The sequence below is a fragment of the Chiloscyllium plagiosum genome, unplaced genomic scaffold, assembly GCF_037043375.1.
Source record: "Chiloscyllium plagiosum isolate Xiang-an unplaced genomic scaffold, Cpla_swu_hap1 HiC_scaffold_10, whole genome shotgun sequence".
In the NCBI taxonomy this organism is placed as follows: Eukaryota; Metazoa; Chordata; class Chondrichthyes; order Orectolobiformes; family Hemiscylliidae; genus Chiloscyllium; species Chiloscyllium plagiosum.
This window is the reverse complement of record NW_028270148.1, coordinates 62,684,895-62,705,508: the sequence shown is the minus strand read 5'-3', so window position 1 is coordinate 62,705,508 and position 20,614 is coordinate 62,684,895. Positions and strand designations below refer to the sequence as shown.

At 37.9% G+C, this 20,614-nt stretch overlaps 1 protein-coding gene and 1 non-coding gene across 6 annotated transcripts in view; both read right to left on the bottom strand.

The window, feature by feature from the left end:
* cfap36 (cilia and flagella associated protein 36) overlaps window positions 1-20,614 on the bottom strand; it is a 133,105-nt gene that overhangs the window by 75,633 nt on the left and 36,858 nt on the right. For all 5 annotated transcript variants that reach the window (XR_015758453.1, XR_006312539.2, XM_043696015.2 and 2 more), the window contains 2 exons: window positions 9,391-9,505; window positions 2,347-2,434 (listed from right to left, as the gene is read on the bottom strand). Coding sequence is in view for 3 of the 5 variants with exons in the window: in XM_043696015.2 (XP_043551950.2) it covers window positions 2,347-2,434; window positions 9,391-9,505 (203 nt within the window). In the remaining 2 variants the exon portion in view is untranslated. The remainder of the gene's footprint in view (window positions 1-2,346; window positions 2,435-9,390; window positions 9,506-20,614) is intronic.
* LOC122553295 (U6 spliceosomal RNA) lies at window positions 320-427 on the bottom strand. The gene has a single exon (XR_006312675.1). It is a non-coding gene; the product is annotated as a U6 spliceosomal RNA (small nuclear RNA).

Genomic DNA, 20,614 nt, shown 5'->3' with positions numbered 1-20,614 from the left:
CCAGAATTTTGACCGAGCAACAAGAACCCCAATATACTTTCAAGTCAGGATGATGAGTGGCTTGAAGGGGACCTTGCAGGTGGTGGGGTGTTCTGCACTTCTGTCACTATCTATTTACTTGCCTCCTCTAATGTCTGGTGCTGAAGTGAGCACAACTGAACCAAGGAACTTTAGATCGTCAGTCAAACACTCTCGCAACTGAGCTAACTGTACAGACAAGTAATGACACACCCCTGTGGCCATCACTTCTTGAGATAGGACTTGAACTCGGATCTTTGTACCCAGCAGTAGGAATGCCACTACTGCATCATAAGACCTTAAAAATGCATAAGACGTCAAAAATGTGCATGTTATCCTGGCATAGGAGCCATGCAAATATTCCCTGTAACATTTCAATATTTTTGTATTTGTGCTGATGAAGGTACAATTGGTCAAGAGAGATTTAGATCTTCCATTAGTCTCCCACCAAACAGCTTTTCCCATCACCAAATTACCCATGATTTTTTTCACCATCAGTAAATTACCTGTATTTCCCATTATTCAATTTATGTGCACATTCCATTAGGACAAGGCAGTAACACCAAAGGAGAAGGAAAGGTAGGGATAGAGGGAGAAGACTAAATCAAAATGGAGTTGGAATGATACAGAAGGCACCCTACACTTTGGTGCATTGATTTGCTGATTAAATGGGAATTGAAAGGACATGGTTAGCATTGATTAATCACTGGATTAGTACTATAGATCACCTTATTTTACAGCCATTAGCTCCATCCCTTTTCAATGAAAGTTTGACTTATTCCTCCCATTTTGATATCAGAAACTTTTTGATTTTCAGATCCATATGATAAACATTTGCTGCAAGCTTCCCCATGACTCACAATATCCCCAAATTCTTCACCATCCTTATTGTAGGTTATCCCTGATTTCCCAATGACCCTCATGACCACCACCATACCCTTGACTACAATCATGCGTGATGTTGAAGCTTGCCGACTTTGAAACTTTATGACTTGCCAGTGCAGACAGAAGGTTAGGCTGATTGATCCACTATGAGCATAAGGCAAAGCGATGCCTTTGCTGTCCCTGTACTCTCCACATGTTGCAGCCAGAGTGAACATGATTTACCTTGATAACTCCTTTCAGGCAATCTAGTCTCCTTCCCCAACCTACCAGATTCCTTCCCTGTTATATTCAACTGCTCCCTAGAATTACACAATTCCTCAGCTATCAAATACAATCAGGCCAATCCCAAGACTTGAATCTGTGGACAGATTAACATGACAAAAGTCAGACCCCAAAACACCCCAGATTATATAAAACTGAGCCCCTGATTGTCTAGGTCCATTTCCCAGTGTTTTGCAGGACATTGCTGACTGGCCCTGGTCCTCTCCTGACTGATTGTGCAAGATGACTGATCTGAATTGATTTTGCTCAATTCCTAGTGGTGATGATAGTCCAGTGCCCAGACTAAAATGTGTTAATCACTGGACTTGAACTGGACCAATCATCTGACTGACCATGGCCAAGTCCCCAGACCAGAAGTGGCTCATAGTCTGGGCTAACCACAGAAATACATTCTAACTACCTGAAGCCTTGGCTTCCTAAGTATGCCTCTCCTTTCTCGTTCACGCATCTCTATGCTCTTCATGCACACACAGTGTTTGCCACATAAAGTGCAGGCACATGCATCACCTCTGATGTTGATGTTGATGTAGCACTGTGGCACATTTCAGTGACATGTGCACCTTCACAAGATGCTTCACTGCTTCCTAAATCCACATGCTAGTACCATGGCCTCTGTGCCAAAATATCCCTATATGGGCAAGTAAGCTGCTTACTTGCCTCAGGGTTTGGAAAATTGTGCTCTAAATATTGGGTTGTTGTAATCAATAATCAGCTCAAAATACACAAGCCACTACAAATAAGATGCATGGTTTTCATCCAAAGAACTTAAGACATTGTTTATATCCAAACTCTCTAAGAATATATGTTCAACTCCAAATATTTACCACAGCAACTTGCTTTGAGCTACATATTGTCATTTAAACTGGACTAGGTTTGAGAGGTAAGAATTGAATTCATGCACAGATTGTAATAAATAAAGTGGTGAGCTGCAGCAACCTTACTTATGACTCTTGTGCTTTTACAGAATGGTTTGATCAATTTATTAGTCTGTGTGAAAAAATGCACCAGTGAAGAAAAACGTATTATCCTTTAGCAATTAGTAATTATATATTAGAATCTGACAACTATTTATGTTAATGCTTTACCTCATCTAAATTAGTACATTTTAATAAGTGCTGAGTAGCATAGAATGATCCGGAATGTAATCTAACAACTACTCACCTCAGCACCTCTCTCAATATCCTAAGTTCTTGTTGTTCCAGTTCACTGATTTTGTCCTCTCCATCTGTCAAACATTCAGGGAGAACTCCTGCAAAGGAAAAAAACAAAGACTTTTTACAATCAAGTTGTAAACATCTTACTATGAACTATTTTGCCACTAAAATGTCAAGTTTTCGATAAAATAAAAAACAATTCAGGTGAGAAAATTAATTACAGCAGTGATTTGTCACATTAAAATATTTCAATCAAATGAAAACACAAACTGCTTGGTATTATTTGACCACATTAGTAGATAAGATCTAATACATGATTACTATAAATTATAAATTGCCTTTTCATATTACATGCTGGTTTTCTATTTTAAGGAGTGACTCATTCCCTCCTTTACCCTCTTGGAGGATAAAATGGGTTCAGAAGCTAGAGATCAGAGATTGGTGATGCAAGACACAGAGAGCAAAATGATTTGGGAAGGCGGTCAAAAAGCCATGGTGGGAGGAAGAAAGATATACATGGGGGAAGGGGAATCAGATTGGAAAGGTCAGCAGGGAGAACTGAAAGGTAGAGAGGCTATGTAATCAGAGTCCAGGAGATTAAAATTTGCAGCTGGGGAACACAGAGGGAGGTAAGGATCAGAAAGGCATGGGTGAAGGCCAGATCACTGAAAGATCAGATGGCAGGAGGGATCTCATCACCAAGGTGAGAAAGGTGTTACTGTTGACCAAGAACAAGTTATGTTTGGTGGGCTAGAGACAGTGGCAGAAGCAATCGTGACTCTTGTGGTCCATAAGCAGCACTGGAAACCTCTTATATGGGAGATTGATTAGTCCTCCCTTTTCTTTATATGCTATGTTTCCAAAAGCCAAGGAAACATGCTGCATACAGCAGAATTTAATCTAGTGCTTGGAAAAACTAATCTGTAACCTAGGAGCTTGGTTGCTGGCCTCTGTCATGTGTGATCCATGAAAACTGGACGTAGATGGACTATGTATGCATTTGAGATTTTTACTATTTTAACATCCCATGCAACTCAAACATTCTATAGGTTAAAATATCTTCCTCCATCTCTTCTGATTCCAGTAACTTACTCACATTATGTTAAACTGACAGGTCTATAATTACCAAGATTTCCTCTGTCTTCCTACATATATAATGGAATGAAATTTGCAAGCCAGAGGCACATATCCCAAAGCTAAACAGCTTTAGAAAATTAAGATTAATGAAGCTGTGTATCCTGGAAATTTATCAATCAAGAAGTAACAAAAATTTATATAAAGCTTTTGTTAGTACATAGTTTGGAATATTGCATGCATCTTTGGGAAACATTTTAAAAAGGACATTAGAACTGTAGAAGACATATAAGGTAGACACATGGAATTGATGCCTAAGTTGGAAACTGTGGGCAGCACAGTAGTACAGTGGTTAGCACTGCTGCCTCACAGCGCCAGAGACCCGGGTTCAATTCCCACCTCAGGCAACTGTCTATGTGGAGTTTGCACGTTCTTCCCATGTGTCTGCATGGGTTTCCTCCGGGTGCTCCGGTTTCTTCCCACAGTCCAAAAGTGTGCAGGTTAGGTGAACTGGCTATGCTAAATTGCCTGGTTAGGTGAAAGGGTGAATGTAGGGGAGCGAGTCTGGGTGGGTTGCTCTTCGGAGGGTCCATGTGGACTTGTTGGGCCAAAGGGCCTGTTTCCACACTAAGTAATCTAATCTAATCAATAGTTGCAAAGAGATTTAGATACCAGAATTACTCTCATGGAAGAAAGAAAGCAAAAAGGAAGATCTACGAAGGTCTAGGTCCAGCAGGGTGTATCACTGGCTCAGGCAGTGAACGATAAAAGGTAATTGAAATAAGACTGCCACGAGGAAAGGACTAAATGGCTTATCACAGGGGAGATAGTGTATCTTATCATTTTTGAAGTAGAGGAAGATGTCCATCAACAGGTTGATAGGAAGAGAGATGTTAGTTTTGGATTACTCTGGGAATGGGCCAAATGAAGAGACCTAAAATTTAAAGCGTTGTTCGATATTTTTTCCTTAAACGTTTATCAGTTTTAATTTAGAAATATTTAAATTAGCATGCTTTGTTTAGCTACAGCTACAATCTAATGTTCATGATAATGAACTGTGAACCTTAGAACTGAGATATTTGACAAATGCAGTTCACAGGGACTTTTGCAGAAACAGTTTGTTGTGCATTTAATTTACTTTTGATATTTGTTTTGTTCATCTTTAATCATGATATTTATTGCATATGCAAAAATATAACTTTATACATCACTTAAAGTTCACAATATCTAATATCATCAGATTATCATCTTGAAACATTTAGTCAGTTTATCTCTTTAGAAGTGCTGCCTGGGTATTTTACCATTTCCTGTTTATATTTCAAGGTGTCTGTGGACATTCTTACATGGACTTCCAGAAGCATATGATAAAGTTCCATCAAGACACTGCCAGCAAAAATGAGAGCAAATGGAATTGGATACAAACTTGTGATCTGGGTTGCCAACTAATTGTGAGGTAGAAAGCCAAGAGTCAGTATAAAAGAAATGTAGTCTAATCAGTGCAACATGAAAAATTATGTTTGTTAAATTTCAGGGCTGGAGTATCGTTTCGCACTATATATATTAGCAGTTCAAATGAAGGAACAAAGATTTATCCTCTCAAATTTGCAGTTGACTCAAAAATTAGGAAGAACATTAAATTGCATAAATGGGAACAGAAAGTTACAAAGAGGGACTAATAAAATAACTTACTTATTATGTAGCATCTTTAATGTAGTAACATATCTCAAACTCTTCACAGGAATATCATTACATTAAATCTGACACCAAATCACAGAAGGTGAAGGGCACATTGTCAAAACATTTTGTTAAGGAGCATCTTAAAGGAGGAAATAGGCAAAGAATCAGACAGGTTTAGTGCAGGATTCCCAGAGTTGAGGACCATGGCATCTGGAAAGATGGCCACCAATGACGCAGCTATTAAAACCAAGAATGCGCAAGGTACCAGAACTGGAAGACTACCAAGACTTCAGGCAGTTGTATGGTTGGAGGAGCTTAAACAACAGGGAGGGACAAGTTCATGGAGGGACTTGATGAGAATTTTAAAATGAATATGTTGCTTAAGTGGGAGCTAATGAAGGTAAATGAATACAGAATGATTGGAGAACAAGTTTTGATCTAAATTAAAAAATGGATAGAAGAGGTTCAGATGAGGTTTAAGTTCATTGATATTAAAATAGCATGGAGAGAAGGGAGTGACCTAAAAACAATGCCAAGAGAGGGGACGAATCTCAAAACAGCAAAGAAAGAGAGGACAGACCTCAAAATAACAGAGGAGAGGGGGGAACGGACCTCAAAACCGTGCAGACGGAGCAAGGTGAGACCTCAAACAGCACAGAAAGAGGGGCAAAGTCATAAAACAGTGAGGAGAGAGGGGAATGACCTCATAAAACAGCATGGAGAGAAGCTAGGATTGACAAACAGTGCAGAGGAGATAAGGATTCATAAAACAACAGACAGAAAGGTAAGGATTCAAAACAGCAGAGAAAGGTAAGGATTCACAAAACAGCAGAGAGAGAGGTTTAAGCATTTATAAAACAGCAATAGGAGCGGTAAGAATTTATAAAACAGCAGAGAGAGAGAGATTGGGATTTATAAAACTGCAGAGAGAAAGAAGTGAGGATTTATAAGACAGCAGGGAGAGAGACAGAGAGAAAGAGGTAAGGATTTATGAAACAGTAGAGAGGGATTAATATTTATAAAACAGCACAGCGAGATAAGGATTTATAATCCAGTATATAGAGAGAGAGAGATTAGGATTTATAAAACTGCATAGACAGAAATAAGGGATTATAAACCATTTATAAAACATTTAACCTGCCAATTTGCATCATGCATCACCTCACACTTGTCCAGATTAAACTCCATATGTCATTTCTCTACCCAACTTCCCAACTGATCTATATCCTGCTGGTCCTCACCTCTGATCAATTGGCCTTTAAAAGACACCCACATGTCAGATGTGGATTTACCTTCAAACAATCATTCCAAATCTAATTTCTCCAGTTGCTGCCTACTACTGTTGCAATTAGCCTTCTCCCAGTTTTGTACTTTCACCCGAGGACCTGTCTTATCCTGATCCAAAACTACCTTAAAACTTACAGAATTATGATCACTGTTCCCAAAATGCTTATGCACTGAAACTTCAATCACCTGGTCAGGCTCAATCCCCAGAACAAGGTCTTGTACAGCACACTCCCTGGTTGGACTATTTACATGTTGTTTCAAAGAAGCCCTCCTGAATGCACCGAACAAATTCTGTGCATCTGAGCCTTTAGCACTATTGAGCCCCTGTCAGTATCGAGGAAGTTAAAATTCCCTGCTACAACAACCCTGATGTTTTTACATATTTCCACGATTTGCTTACATATCTGTTCCTCTATCTCCATTGGCTATTGGGAGGCCGATAGTATAACTCCAACATAATGACTGCACTTTTCTTATCTCCGAGTTCTATTACTGATTGATGTTCTCCTTAATCAGTAATGCAACTCCCCCACCCCTTTTGTACCCCTATCTATCATACCTAAAACTCTAAACACTGGAACATTTAGCCGCCAGTCCCACCCATCTCAACTAAGTTTCTGTAATGTCTACAACATCATAGCTCTATGAACTAATCCAAGCTCTAAGATCACCTGCCTTATCTATTAGATTCCTTGCATTAAAATAAATACAGTTCAGACCACGAGACCCACCATGTTCATTAACATGGCCCTGCCTGTTCATCATATTAGACTTACTGACTTAAACTCTACCTTCGCCTCAATCACCACATACTGACCTACTGGGTTGAAATGCTGAGGAAGAAAGAATGTTAATAGTTCAGATTAAGTGATCAGAATGGTTATGAAGGCTTAGAGGTCTACAGTACCTTTAAAAGAGTTGAAGGACTTAGCAAGCACACAAGAGTGCTGGAAAATTTACAATGTAACATTTAGTCCAGCAGTTAGCAGTACCTGGGTTGCTGTGAGACAAAAACAAATTCAAATTTGGCCAATCAATTTGTTATGCCCAAAGATTCTAAACTCCAATCAAGTTCAAATTTAGTATTTTGACAATATTGAAATCAATGAAATGATCCAATGCTTTGGGGTATAAAGCTGAAAAATTAAACAGATGGAGGAGAACTGGCAAGCCGCCAACATATGCAGACTGCCCACAGAATAGCTCTCTTAAAGGTAACTTTATCTATCAGTGACCTGTGAAACAGAAACCCTAAGAAGACGACAAGAAAGGAAGATACAAAGAGAAGATTCGACAGCTGGCTGGTTTTGAAATTTGAATTTCTGGTAAATCTTAATCGGGGGTTTTATCGGACCAATATTATAGAAGGGGAAGTGAAAGTTAGTTTAGAGAAAGGAGTTGTAAATAGTTGTTAGCTAATTATTCTCTGTTAAACTTTTTTAAAAAAATAAAGTTGTTAATTCTTACTTTAAATAGTAACCTTTTGGATTGTTCTTGGCCTCTCAAATTTTAACAGATTACAGCACGGGTTAAATCTTGTCTGTGTTGCTGGTTTAAATTAGCAGGGGGGTTTACCCCGTGTCGTAACAAAATGTGATAATGGCAGAACAATGGTGTGTGTTTCTCCTGCAATGTTACAACCTCCCCCACCCACTCCTACTATTGCATAAATGCTGTCCCCTCCACACTTCACGCAGCTCTGATGAAGACTCATCTAGATTCAAAATCTAAGTTTGCTCTTTCTCCATGGATGCTACCTGATGCACTGCAGTAATTTGCTCCTACATCGAGAAACTAGGCTAGAATGCAGGACAGTAGACTTGCAGTATTAGACCTTAAAGGAGATAATTAATAGGCTGCGGGCAACATGGCTTTATTCATGTATGCACATTTCAACGGATGTAGGCTCAGATTTAAAAAGGGGCTGCATCTACTAACACCATAACTCTCAGCAAAGTTTCATCTTAACATTAACATTCTTGGAGAAGGATACGTCACCTGTGGTGAAATAAGGAAGTTAAAGATTGTATCAAGTTGGAAGAGAAAGTACAAACACTAGTGATAAGTTTAGATGTTTGGCCAGATTTGATGAGCTAACAAAGAGTGACTCAACCAATAATAGAAGGAGAAAGGAACATGTGAGAGAAAGATAACGAGAAATATAAAAACAGGGAGCAAGAATTTATGCAAACTTTTAAATAGGAAAAGACTAACTAAAGCTGGATTTGATCCTCTACAGATTGAGCCTGGGAATTTATAATAGAAAACAATGAAATGGTAGATGTATTAAATAGGTATTTTGTACATTTTCTACATAGAAAATTTTCCCAAGACATTTGAAAATCAAAAGGTAAAAGAAAGGGACAGACTTAAAACAATTAAACACCACCAGGGAAAAGAAGTTGAGAAATTTATTGGATCTAAAGGCTGACAAGTCCTCAGAACAAGTGGCCTGCATCACAGGAATTTTAAATAAGTAGCGGCAGAGATAATAGAGGCATTGCTTGTAATCTTTTGAAGATTCCTTAAACTCTGGAAGAGTCCCTGCAGATTGGGGAAAGAAACAAATGGAACATTTATTCAAGAAAGAAGGGAGATGGAAAGCGGGAAGCTGTAAGTCAATTAGCCTTGCATCTGCAACAGGGAAATTGCTCGTATCTATTATTTGGGAGTGTATGATGGAATATTTAGAAAATCATGCTAGCATCAGGCAGAATCAACATGGCTTTTTGAAGGGGAAGTTATGTTTTAATTAATTCTTAGTGAAAGTAACAAGCATGTATTTGGTTCCTTCACAGATTTTTGTAGGGAGACCAAACCCAGTGTTTTGACAGATATTATAAATTGCCTTCCTAACATCATCCAAAATCCAAACACTAACAATATCGCCTTTCAGTAAAATGTGTCTATTGAGGCAAGGTATTGATTATTATCAACAGACCTGACAACATAGTGATTTAGTAATTAATAATGCTATTTATGAATTAATTAAACAATTACTTTCTCTCATTACCATTTCTCTCTTGAATCATACGGAGAGCTTGTAATTGCAGTTCAATGTTTTTCTGTAACATCAGTGACTTAAAGACTTGAAAATCTTCTGCAGCTAGAACTGGTTGGAAAACGGGCTGTGAAGGGAAAAAAAACTTATTTTGAAATAATAATATAAACAAAACAAATTATATTTGTACAGGACCTTTAACCTAGTAAAATGTCTCAAGGTGCTTTACTGGAGCATTATAAAACAAAGTATGACATTGAGCCTCAAAATGAAGATGTTAAATCAGATGATAGAAAGCTGGGCTAAAGAGGCTATACTTAAGGATTATCTTAAATAAAACGAGAAACTGAGGTAGTGAAGTTAAAGCAACACATTTCATTACATTATTTAATAGTTACACAAAACCCAGTCCTTCAATGACTCAAATCATACGTAACTGTAAAAATTACTCAATACATAAACTATCTCTTCAAACCTGTGTTTTTGTAAAACAAATTAAAAATGTAAAAAGAATAATTTGTTTTCATAAATCATCTAAGAGGAACTAAAACTGAGACTGAGATTGGAAACCAAACTTCTGGAGAAAGTAAAACTGGATGAAACCAGAAAAAAAAAGGACAGACAGCTGTGCAAGTTCAGATGATGATCAAGCAGTGCAGTACAAGCAAGCTGAAAAAAAAAGAAGCTAGTTCCAGGAGCTAGGAGTGCCAATGACACCATTGCTGCAGCTGTTTCTGTGACTTGAAGAATATATCAATGGATCAATACCATTAATCATTTTTCTTAACCAAATATACAGATGTAAAACTTGAACTTTGTGGCTAATATTTCAGGCCAAATGTGGGGTCCACTTTCACACAGGTACTGTTTGGGGAGTTGACAGGAATGTTTTTAATTGGGTCCAAAAATGATAGTTGCAATGGATAAAAAGTAATTGCTAATAACACTAAAGAACCTATTAACATTCTTACATAACTTTATCATTTAATTTTTTTTGTGGATCTGCAATCACAACTATGCCAGACCAGGTAAGGATGGAAGATTTCCTTCCCAAAAGGACATGAGTGAACCATGTTGTTTTTTCCTGACAATCAGCAACGGTTTCATGGTCATAATTTAGATGTTATAATTATAAAATAGCTATTGCGGCCACACACCCTGAAAGATGTTTGTTGGGAAACCCTCAGATGTCCCAATGTACTGGAGATTTAAACTTTTGATGGGCAATTATCATGTGTCTAGAAGCCTCTGAAAAAAATTACCAACTCTGAAGCAAAGGCAGATATTTTGAAGAGTTCTGACTTAATTACCTGAATCACCACCTGGGAAAAATTAACTAGCTATAAAACTGAAGGCCATCCCCACCCCTGACATCTTCCCAATTCCTCAACATTGACCAGACCCCTATATCCAATTTTACCTCCCCAATTTGCCCCTCCAATTCTCTCGAACTATTTTGATGCTTTCTCAACTCTAAACAAATTGATTAATGTTTACCTTGTAAAGAACGTTCTTTCCAACATTACAGTATCATTCCTATTCGGTGCTACCACCTTACCTCCTTTTGTCCATCTTTCTCTGTACATTGTGTATCATGGTATATTAAGCACTCAAGTCCTTCACATTTTAAAGCCATTTTTCTATTAACACAACATCATAATCTGGAGATGCCAGTGTTGGGCTGGGGTGTACAAAGTCAAAAATCACACAACACCAGGTTATAGTGCAACAGGTTTATTTGGAAGCACTAGCTTTCGGGGTGCTGCTCCTTTACAACCACCTGATGAAGGAGCAACACTCCGATAGCTAGTGCTTCCAAATAAACCTGTTGGACTATAACCTGGTTTTGTGTTATTTTTAACTTTGTCCAACCCAGTCCAACACCGGCACCTCCAAATCAAATCGTAGAAGATGGGGTACAGTCAGAATCAAATTGCGGTGAGTCACCGTACATAAGTGGGCTGGATCCAAGCCATGGGAAGTGATATCTTGTATGCCCAGGTCATGGAGGATAAGATCACAGACAGGTTTTTCAACAGGAAACACAGATGATGATTGCAATGAACTAGCATGTAAAAGGATGCTGACAGCCATACAAACAACATCATATATCACTTCAACATGAAGCCATCCATGAATTTAATATTTTGTATTCTACTGGTTTGTGAATGGCTGGCAGGACTCCACAACAGTTTAACTTACTTGACTCAAGAAGGTATAAGGTTTAAATGTCCCATACAAAGGAATACGTCAGAAAATTCACAGAAATGGCTATTTACCACAAGATGGAGTTAGTGTCACAGGCCCAAACAAATCCACTGTGGGATGATAAAGACTGGACTGTTGAAAAATAGGGGGTGGTGGGAGAATTAGTGCCTTGAAGTGAATGAAAAGAACAGCAGGCACTGTATAAATGAACTCTGCTAATTTGCTGTGAGTCCTGTATTCCTGATGCAGGGCTTTTGCCCGAAACGTCGATTTTACTGCTCCTCGGATGGTGCCTGAACTGCTGTGCTTTTCCAGCACCATTCTAACCAGACTCTGGTTTCCAGCATCTGCAGTCATTGTTTTTACCACATTACTACTGAAGCCCTATTTCAACCTTAATAACTGCTTATGTCATTCTTGTATGCTACAAAGACAGCAAATTCTGCACTGATTGTAAGAAACATCATTGGGCCACTTCCATTAATAATGTTGTAAACATTATACTGGAAGTTAAAGAAAGGTGGAGATTGGTCCATTTAGTTGGTTAGATGGTTTGCATGTAGTTCAGAATATCACCACCAATGTGGTTGACCTCCACTGACTTGGGACCCAGCCCTTCCTAAAAGCGGAATGCAATGGTAAACCACCACTGACAAGAATTTCCAATAACACATCTCAAGATCAAGTATCAGTAGACAATGAAACAAAGACCTGCCTTTGAGCAAAGCATTCATTGCCAGTAGCAAAAAAGTCACACAAGACTCCAAGATTTCACCTTCCCAAGTAAAAGACTTACAATTGTTCAAACTTGTAGAGGCCGAATGTAATTTTAAAAATTGGTTAGATGTTCCTACCAGGTACTGGAGAATTCAGGCTTTTTTAGAAAAGTACAGAATATCCCAATTTAACAGAGCCTCATTCCTCCCTATAAACTTTACAGTAAGTCAATAATATCTATGTTGATAGAATGACTGACTGGATTCCAGAGCAATAAGGCAGGCTTGACAACACTTCCTACTTAAGATTAAATTGTTATTGTCTCATTACAAGTACTGCTCTCATCTGTTTCCCAGATGTTCTCTCTACCCAAGGGAAATAAATTCATGGGAGCTACGAAAAGGGAATATTTAGTAAATTACTCTTTGAAATCTTTGTCTCTAATCTCGCCCTGTAGGCACAGCCACATCAGTTGAGCCAAAGCTGTCTTACCAACTAATTCATTTCAAGGATATCCTGTTTAGCCTGACATTTGGGACTACAAACTTTACATGTGTTATAAAAACCAGAGTTTTACAATTATATTTTAGGTATGATTAACATGGAATACATGCATTACCTCTAAGTGCTCTGAGCACAACAGTCCAAACTGTTGATAATTTGGCAGGGATGTAAATTGTACTTCTACAGAAAGATCAGGAAGTCCAACTAGGAAAGGTCACAAGGCTGGATGTCTACCCAGTTCAGTTTCTCTCAAGTGTATGTATCAGAATGCACCAAATAAGGTAGATAATACAAATCTTTCAATTACAGGTAAATAATGATAATCAACAGACACTTTGTAAGGCATTCAGAACTAAGTTTAAGATAGAGGCTTAAAACTCATTACTGGTAGCAATGTCTAATCAACGGAGTATTGAAAAAAGTTGACTTCATACAAATATCAGTCTTTTACAGCTGTGACTCGTATCAAAAGATCTAGCTAACATTAAGTAAAATAATTACATAAAAACATATCCAAGTGCAGAGGTAGCGATCTTTTGGGAGATTATAGAAATCCAGACATTTTCTCATCTTCCTTTGTTTTGGCTCCATAGGAGATGAATATTGACTGATACTATTCCCTATTGCACCTTGAATCTGGATTATGAAGAGTGAACAAGGTTCAATTCTGTGGCTATCAAGTGAAAAGTGCTGTTAGCACCTGAATGTTCAAATGAATTGACTAGTTTTGAAAGATGATCATGACTAATGTTATCCAAAACATTAAATTAACTCCCTATTGAAAAAAAGCATTAAAAACCAAAATGAGATATTTGATAAAATATGCTTGAGAATTACAAAGTATTGGCTGACAGAAATGGGATTTGGACATCACTGCCATTTGTTGGCCATTCCTAACTGTTACGACATGGGGTAAACTCTCCTGCTTAATTTAAAAACCAGCAACACAGAAAAGATTTACCCCATGCAGTAATCTGTGAAAATTCGATAGGTCAAGAACTTGTTAAAGTAAAAATTAACAACTTTACTTCTTGAAGTATAAGAGAATAATTAACTAACAACTGTTTACAAGTCCTTCCTCTAACCTATCTTTTACCTTCCCTTCTAGAATACTAGTCCGATAAAACTCCCAATTAAGATTTACAAAACAACGCTTCTTATTTCAAAACCAGGCTGCTCTCAGTTTTCTCTGAATTCCTGCCTTTTTCTTCTTGGGAAGTCTGCTTCACAGGTTACTGATCGTTTAAGGTATCTTTTAAGAGAGTTATTTTCTGGGCAGTGTGCAGATGTCGCTGGCTTGGCAGTTCTTCTCCCAACTGTTCAATTTTCTCTGGTCTTATACCCCAAACCATCTGATTGTGTCATTGGCTTTTAAGATTGTCAATATACTCAAGTCAAACTTGATTGGAATTTGGTATTTTTCAGGATATAATTTAAACTGATTGGCCTAATTTGAATGTTTTGTCGTTTCCAGGCAACCAGCTACCGCAGTAGCTGGATCACATGTTACATTGTGTTTTATTTAGAATACTTGGTGCTATCACTGCTATCTTTTAGTCTCCTTAAAGGTATAGTACATCCACGAGTGCTTGCCAAGCAATTTCAGAGGGAAATTAAGAGCCAACCACTTTGCTGAGGATGTGCTGTCACATGTAGGCCAGATCACATAAGAATAAATTCCCTCCCTTGAAAGGAAATTAGTGAACCAGATGAGTTTTTGCAACAATTGACAATGATTCTGGGATCGTTATTGATGAAGACAGCTTTTAACTCTAGATTTATTATTCGGAATTAAATTCCATCCACTGCCATGAATCTGTGTTTCCAAAGCATTAACTTATGTACAGTGATATTATCACTACACTGCCTCCTCCAAAAACACTACGTGTAGAAATAAAGTAATTTACATGTTCTTGTTTGGAGTGGGGAACAACACAAAAAAAATCCACAAAGGAATCCATCAATTTCCAGTGATGAATTGCCTCGATAATAGGAGATAGCAAATAATCAGAACAAGAGCTTGGGTCAGTAAGCTGTGACGAAAATGAAATATCTTTTATTCCCCTTTTATGTCAAGAGATCTTTTTCTTCAGAAAAGACTATGCTCAAAATGAACATTGTGTAATAAATTCCAGGGCTGAACTAGCTGACTACAAAGGATCAATTCTCACTTGTAAAAATAACTGAAATGCATGCAGGCGGGAACAGAGGGTGAGTGAATAGCGAGCAGGCAAATTTTGAAGGAGGGGATGAGAAAATGAAAGAAAGTGGACATGACCTTTTCTGTGTATATCAATTACTAAAATATTATTGTGTGCTGCCATGTGATTCTTCTAAGTTCAATAAGTGAAATGATTTGTGCTATTAGCTAATTAAGATATAGATTATGAGGCCAGTTAATGGCTTCCCTTACATTAATACAGATGAATAAGCTACTTTAGACTAAACAAAAGTGAAATATACATTTCACTATTGTCCATATATTAGAAAATAAAGCTACCACTTGTTGCCTCTCTAAATACAAAGCAGTTCTTTATTTCCTATAGTATCCATCTGACCTAGATTCCCTACTAATCTGACACAAAACAGTTGTTAGCCTCCTGGTTAAAATATTGCTTTCTCAGTCAAACCTATGTACAAAAATATTATCTAAACCCCTGTGGTATTTTGCCAAAACAAAAGGAACCAATTTTACTGCATCTTACATTACTACTTCAGATTACAGCCATTTACAACCGAACACATGGAATGCTTGTTTACCCAAACACAAACAGCTCACACAGACTTGCTTAATGAGAGTCAGATTACAAAGTGTCAAACAGATAGATTGTACAAAACAACACTCAAGGAGTAAGAGGTCACGATGTACTTCTGAGGAATAATCCAAACTTGGTGTAAACCAACAAAATCTATCAGAAGAATGCTACCTAAAACAGATTTATATCTTAATTGAGTTGGCTTCAATAACATTGTAAGAATATTTTTAGAAATAAGGGATTTCAGATGAAAAATCTAAGAAGAGTGTTTTACCATAATATTTCAACAGATCATTTCTTGCATTAATTTATAGTTACTTGTCTTTTAAATAAATCACACTGCTTGCTTGTCATTTTATGTCCGAGTAATTCAATTAAGCAAATTCCTCTGGCAAAACTCAGGAGTACTGTCCAAAGGAGTACTCTGGGGAAATAATTTATGTCATCAAAGATAACCAGTATAAGGAACATCATATACCTTTTAATTTAAATTACTGATTTTTTTTCTGTTATTAAGGTTATTAAGGCTGGAGTTTTGTTTTTAAGAGTTGTTTTGAGCAGTTGGTGGAGGGGAGATCTGTAAACCTGTTGGTACACATACTTTTTAATGATATTTTACAACCCTTGGAAGTTGATGGATTAGTATATTAAAGGTAGAGAAAAAAACTATGTTGTTGTCTAACGACAGGGATCCAGGAACATACAGAGATAGAAAAATTCAGGAGACGCCAGAATGTAGATATGCCAGACATCAGAAGTAGGGAAGTTAAACTCATGAGAAAGAAATCCAATACTGCTGACAAGTAAGTACAGTGGAACCTCGATTATCCAAACGAGATGGGCGGGCAGTATTTCATTCAGATAATTGATTATTTGGTTAATTGATTCAATGCCTCTCCTCTGGGGTTCGGAGTTTTCTGAAGTTTCCTTTTTCCTCGCTCTGCCAGTCTTGCTCCCTCTCTCTGTCTCAGGGTTTGTTTCTGAGCAGACACACACCTGTGTGTAAGGGACCTGCAGCATTGCTGAAGCCTCCTTCTCCGCCCCGCAATCAGTTCAATGGGACTGGCACAGTGAGCACTTGTAAGTCCGCTTCCCGTTCAGGAGACTAGGCAGCAGCACCCGTCCCTGCCTCCCCATTTGCCCCCAACCCCGTGCTCCCTCTGGCCCCCCAATCCTACCACCATCTGCCCCCACCTCCAACCACACACCCCATGCGCTCCAACCCCCTCTGGGGCAGCCAGACTAGAGGGCTGGTGGTCAGTCATTTGGAGACGGTGCCTGGGCTCCCATCATGTCCAGAATGGTTGTCGGCAGCATTTCAGTAAGCCGAGTTCATTTTTAATTATTGTAAACAAAAGACGCGATCAGTGTTGGAAACACCTCTTTGATGTAATGTTTCTATCGGGACCTTGAGACCTTCTTTGGATAATCCGAAATTTAGATAATTGATATTCAGATAATTGAGGTTCCTCTGTATACGGAACTTGCATTAGTTTGAAAGTTAAGTTTATTGTCAGTTTGTTTTAGGTGTGTCAGGAAGAGATACAACGGACAAAACATCTGGAGAATGTACAAAGAATTGCCAGAACAAAACTCGAACAGCTGAGGTAGTAACTGGAGCTTAGTGGTTAGCACTGCTGCCTCACAGCACCAGGGTCTAAGGTTCGATTCCAGCCTTGGGGTGCTCCGGTTTCCTCCTACAGTCCAAAGATGTGCAAGTCAGGTGAATTAGCCATGCTAAATTACCCGTAGTGTTAGGTGCATTAGTCAGAGGGAAATGGATCTGGGTGGGTTACTCTTCGGGAGGGTCGGTGTGGACTGGTTGGGCCGAAGGGCCTATTTCTACACTGTAGGGAATCTAATCTAAGCCAGTTTGAGCAATGGCTTGAGGAATCTTCACTGGGGTTTCGTATTTTTAAGGATATTACTGGGATAAAAGAAATAATGAACGTACTGAAATACTTCCAATCCTTTTGCTTAGTGTGAGAGAGTTCATGCTTTTCTTGATTAAGGCATGTTTTATTATGTGTGTTAAAAGTAGAGATTGGGTCCTAAATATTGGGGGATATTTGACATTAAAGAAGAATAGCAATCTAAGTAAAAGTAGTGAGGTACTTTGGCATTGGTACAACAATAGAGATAACCTTAGTTCAGGAGATTCGGACATAGAATTGGCTTGGGTGAAAAATTAATTATCTCAGAGTAAAGCCAAACCTATGTGGCAGGGACCCCAATATGACTGAATTTTAAATCTGGCTTGAAAAGAAGAAAAGTGGTCTAAGAGCAGTATTTTAAGCTTAAATACAGGCAACAATGAAGGCATGAAGGCTGAGCCAGCTGAAATGCACAATAATATGAGGCTTGGGGATAGACCAATAAAGATGAAGGGGCAGACATTTAAGGGAATATTTCAGAATACTCAAAATAAGTATATTCCTATGGCAAAGAAAAATTTAAGGGATGGCTCAAGAGGTGGAAGTTAGTTAGTTAAGGGTTAAAGTTTTAGTCAGATTGGAAAAGCAAATGGGAAACACAGAAATGCAAAGTCAAGCTATAAGTGGAGGAGCTGTAATATCAAAAAGATACTGAGAGACTTGGCTGAAATACAGACTATACCTGTGGGAAAACAGAAAACGTAACATGGCAGCATCCATGAAGTATAATACAGAGTTAACTGTTCAAGTCCGATATGACACTTCATCAGGACTTCAAAGCTTTGGAAAATGGTGTCATTTGTAGTTTAGACAGAAAGCAGATGAAGAGCGAGGGGAACAGATGATGCAGCAGGCCAGTGCAGAAAAAAAGACTCCTAACTGGGGTAAAAGAGAAATAGATAATAAAATGGGTCTAAATTAAGATGTAGAAGGATGAAAGTGGGTATTCTTAACTGATAGCAAAGTAAACAAGGCATAAACAAGACAAGCATATTTGCTGTGGGATAGTAATGGGAAAATGTAAGTGAAATGGAGGACAGACCTCATGAGTTCAGGTCTAAAGTTGTGAAATTCAATACTCAGTCTTAGGGGCTATAAGGTTCTTAACAAGAAAATGAGGAGTCATTTTTCAGGTTTTTCTTTGATTCAGTGGGAGGGATTAAATAGAATAGATTGATTTCAATTTTAAGAATATTGTAAGCATCTTTTATTGGACAATAAAAGTTCTCTGAGACTTGTGAATGATATATAATGGTAATGAGGTGTCTGATGTCGAAGTGAAAATCAATTTTTTTTTGTGACTTGGAAATAATCTATCAGGGTTTAACTCGACTGACTACATGAATTTGGAATTTATATGTTTATAATTAAGGGAATGGCAGATAAAATAACTAGTATATATGGGATTAAGTTTGGATTGGAACAATTAAATGTTTGGGAACTCTAAGAGGAATAATAAGAAATATCCACAAATCAAATACAGTTTAAGGAAAAGTGAACTACTGGATATTATAAGTTAATTTCATTTGTTAGTTGAAGCCTTTGTGTCTAAATGCTAATCGTAAAGGATTAGCAATAACTTCTGTTATAGAATGTTACTGAGCAAAGTAATTTGTAGGTGGGCAATGACATCACAGATAGGTAGTGACTATCTCCATCATTAGGTGCGGTGGAGAGAAGAATACAACCTTGAAAACAGTTGAAATGTTAGGTCAAGATTATTACATAATGTGATAACAATCTAGCATTTATATAGACAGTAGGTAAGCCTTTGGATTTTACATGTTTACATGATAACATGAAATTGAAGGAGGTCTGTCACCTCAGGAGGAGGGTATATACAGAATGACAAAGTAATTAAAGAATTAGTGGAGGCTATTAGACTACCAATATAGGCAGCACTGACAAAGGTTTAAGCAATCAAAAAGGAATAGACTTTAATCAATTAAGTAACTAAGGCAGCTAAGAAGGCAATACAACAGACTGAGCATCAGGTGGCAGCAGTAACAATTTGTTTGGAGTAAGTAAGCATGATACATTTACAAAGGTATAAAGAATAGGAGGAAACAAGTGTTGGAAAGAATAAGGAGTGGTAAAAGGTGCCAATAACATCTGGTGAAAATAGGAAAGGGTGGTAGCATCACACTGTATTCAGCATTACTTTGTGAAAATATACCATGGAAGTGAACACCTTACGTAGGAAGCCATGTTTGGGAACTTAGGCTGATGCTTGTATTGGTAAGCAATGGGAAGAAACAAAACACTGTCAGCAATGCCTGGTGTGTGCCCAAAGTAACTCGGAAAAATCAGTCAAAATTCTCAAATTGCAACAACCCTGACCAAAGGGGCCATGGAAGCAGCTACAAATAGGTTTCACAAGATCACTCCTACCATGTTGGAGAAAAACTTAGTTTAGTTATTATTGACCATCCTACAAGGTAGGTGCAAGTCTATCCCACATGAAACTGTTCAGTGACAGATGTTGCTGGGATAATGTTAGAAGAGATATTCCAAGATGGGAATACTGATACTGATGAATTGAGATTAGGGAATACATTTTACAGGATGACTGACTAAGAATTAAGGAGTAATTAATTTGCAGCAAGTAATTAAGAAGTCACCTTTATTACTAGGAAGTTTAAAAATAGCAAAGTCATATTACAGCAGTATATGTTGTTGATGAGCTACACTTGGAATACCATGTACAGTTTTGGTCCCTGAATTTAATATATATATACTGGCATTGGAGGCGGTTCATAAGAGATTCAACAAGCTGACAAGGATTAACTTATCAAAAAAGCTAAACAGGCTAGGTCTTTATTCATTGGCATTTAGAACAACAAGGAATGACCTTACTGAAATATAAAGATTCTGAAGGAATTTGACAGAGTAGATGCTTCTACTTGTAAACTATGTCCATGAACTGTGCGGACATAGTTATAGAATAAGGGGCATTCATTTAAAAGAGATACAATTGTATTTTTCTCCCAGAGAACAGTCTATGTCTGGAATTCAGTATTTGAAGTGGAGGTAGATACCTTTGAAAGATCAAAAAGTTGAGGCCTGAGGCTGAATGGCCTATCCTCCTACCTCTTATATATTTATGAAGTAAATTGA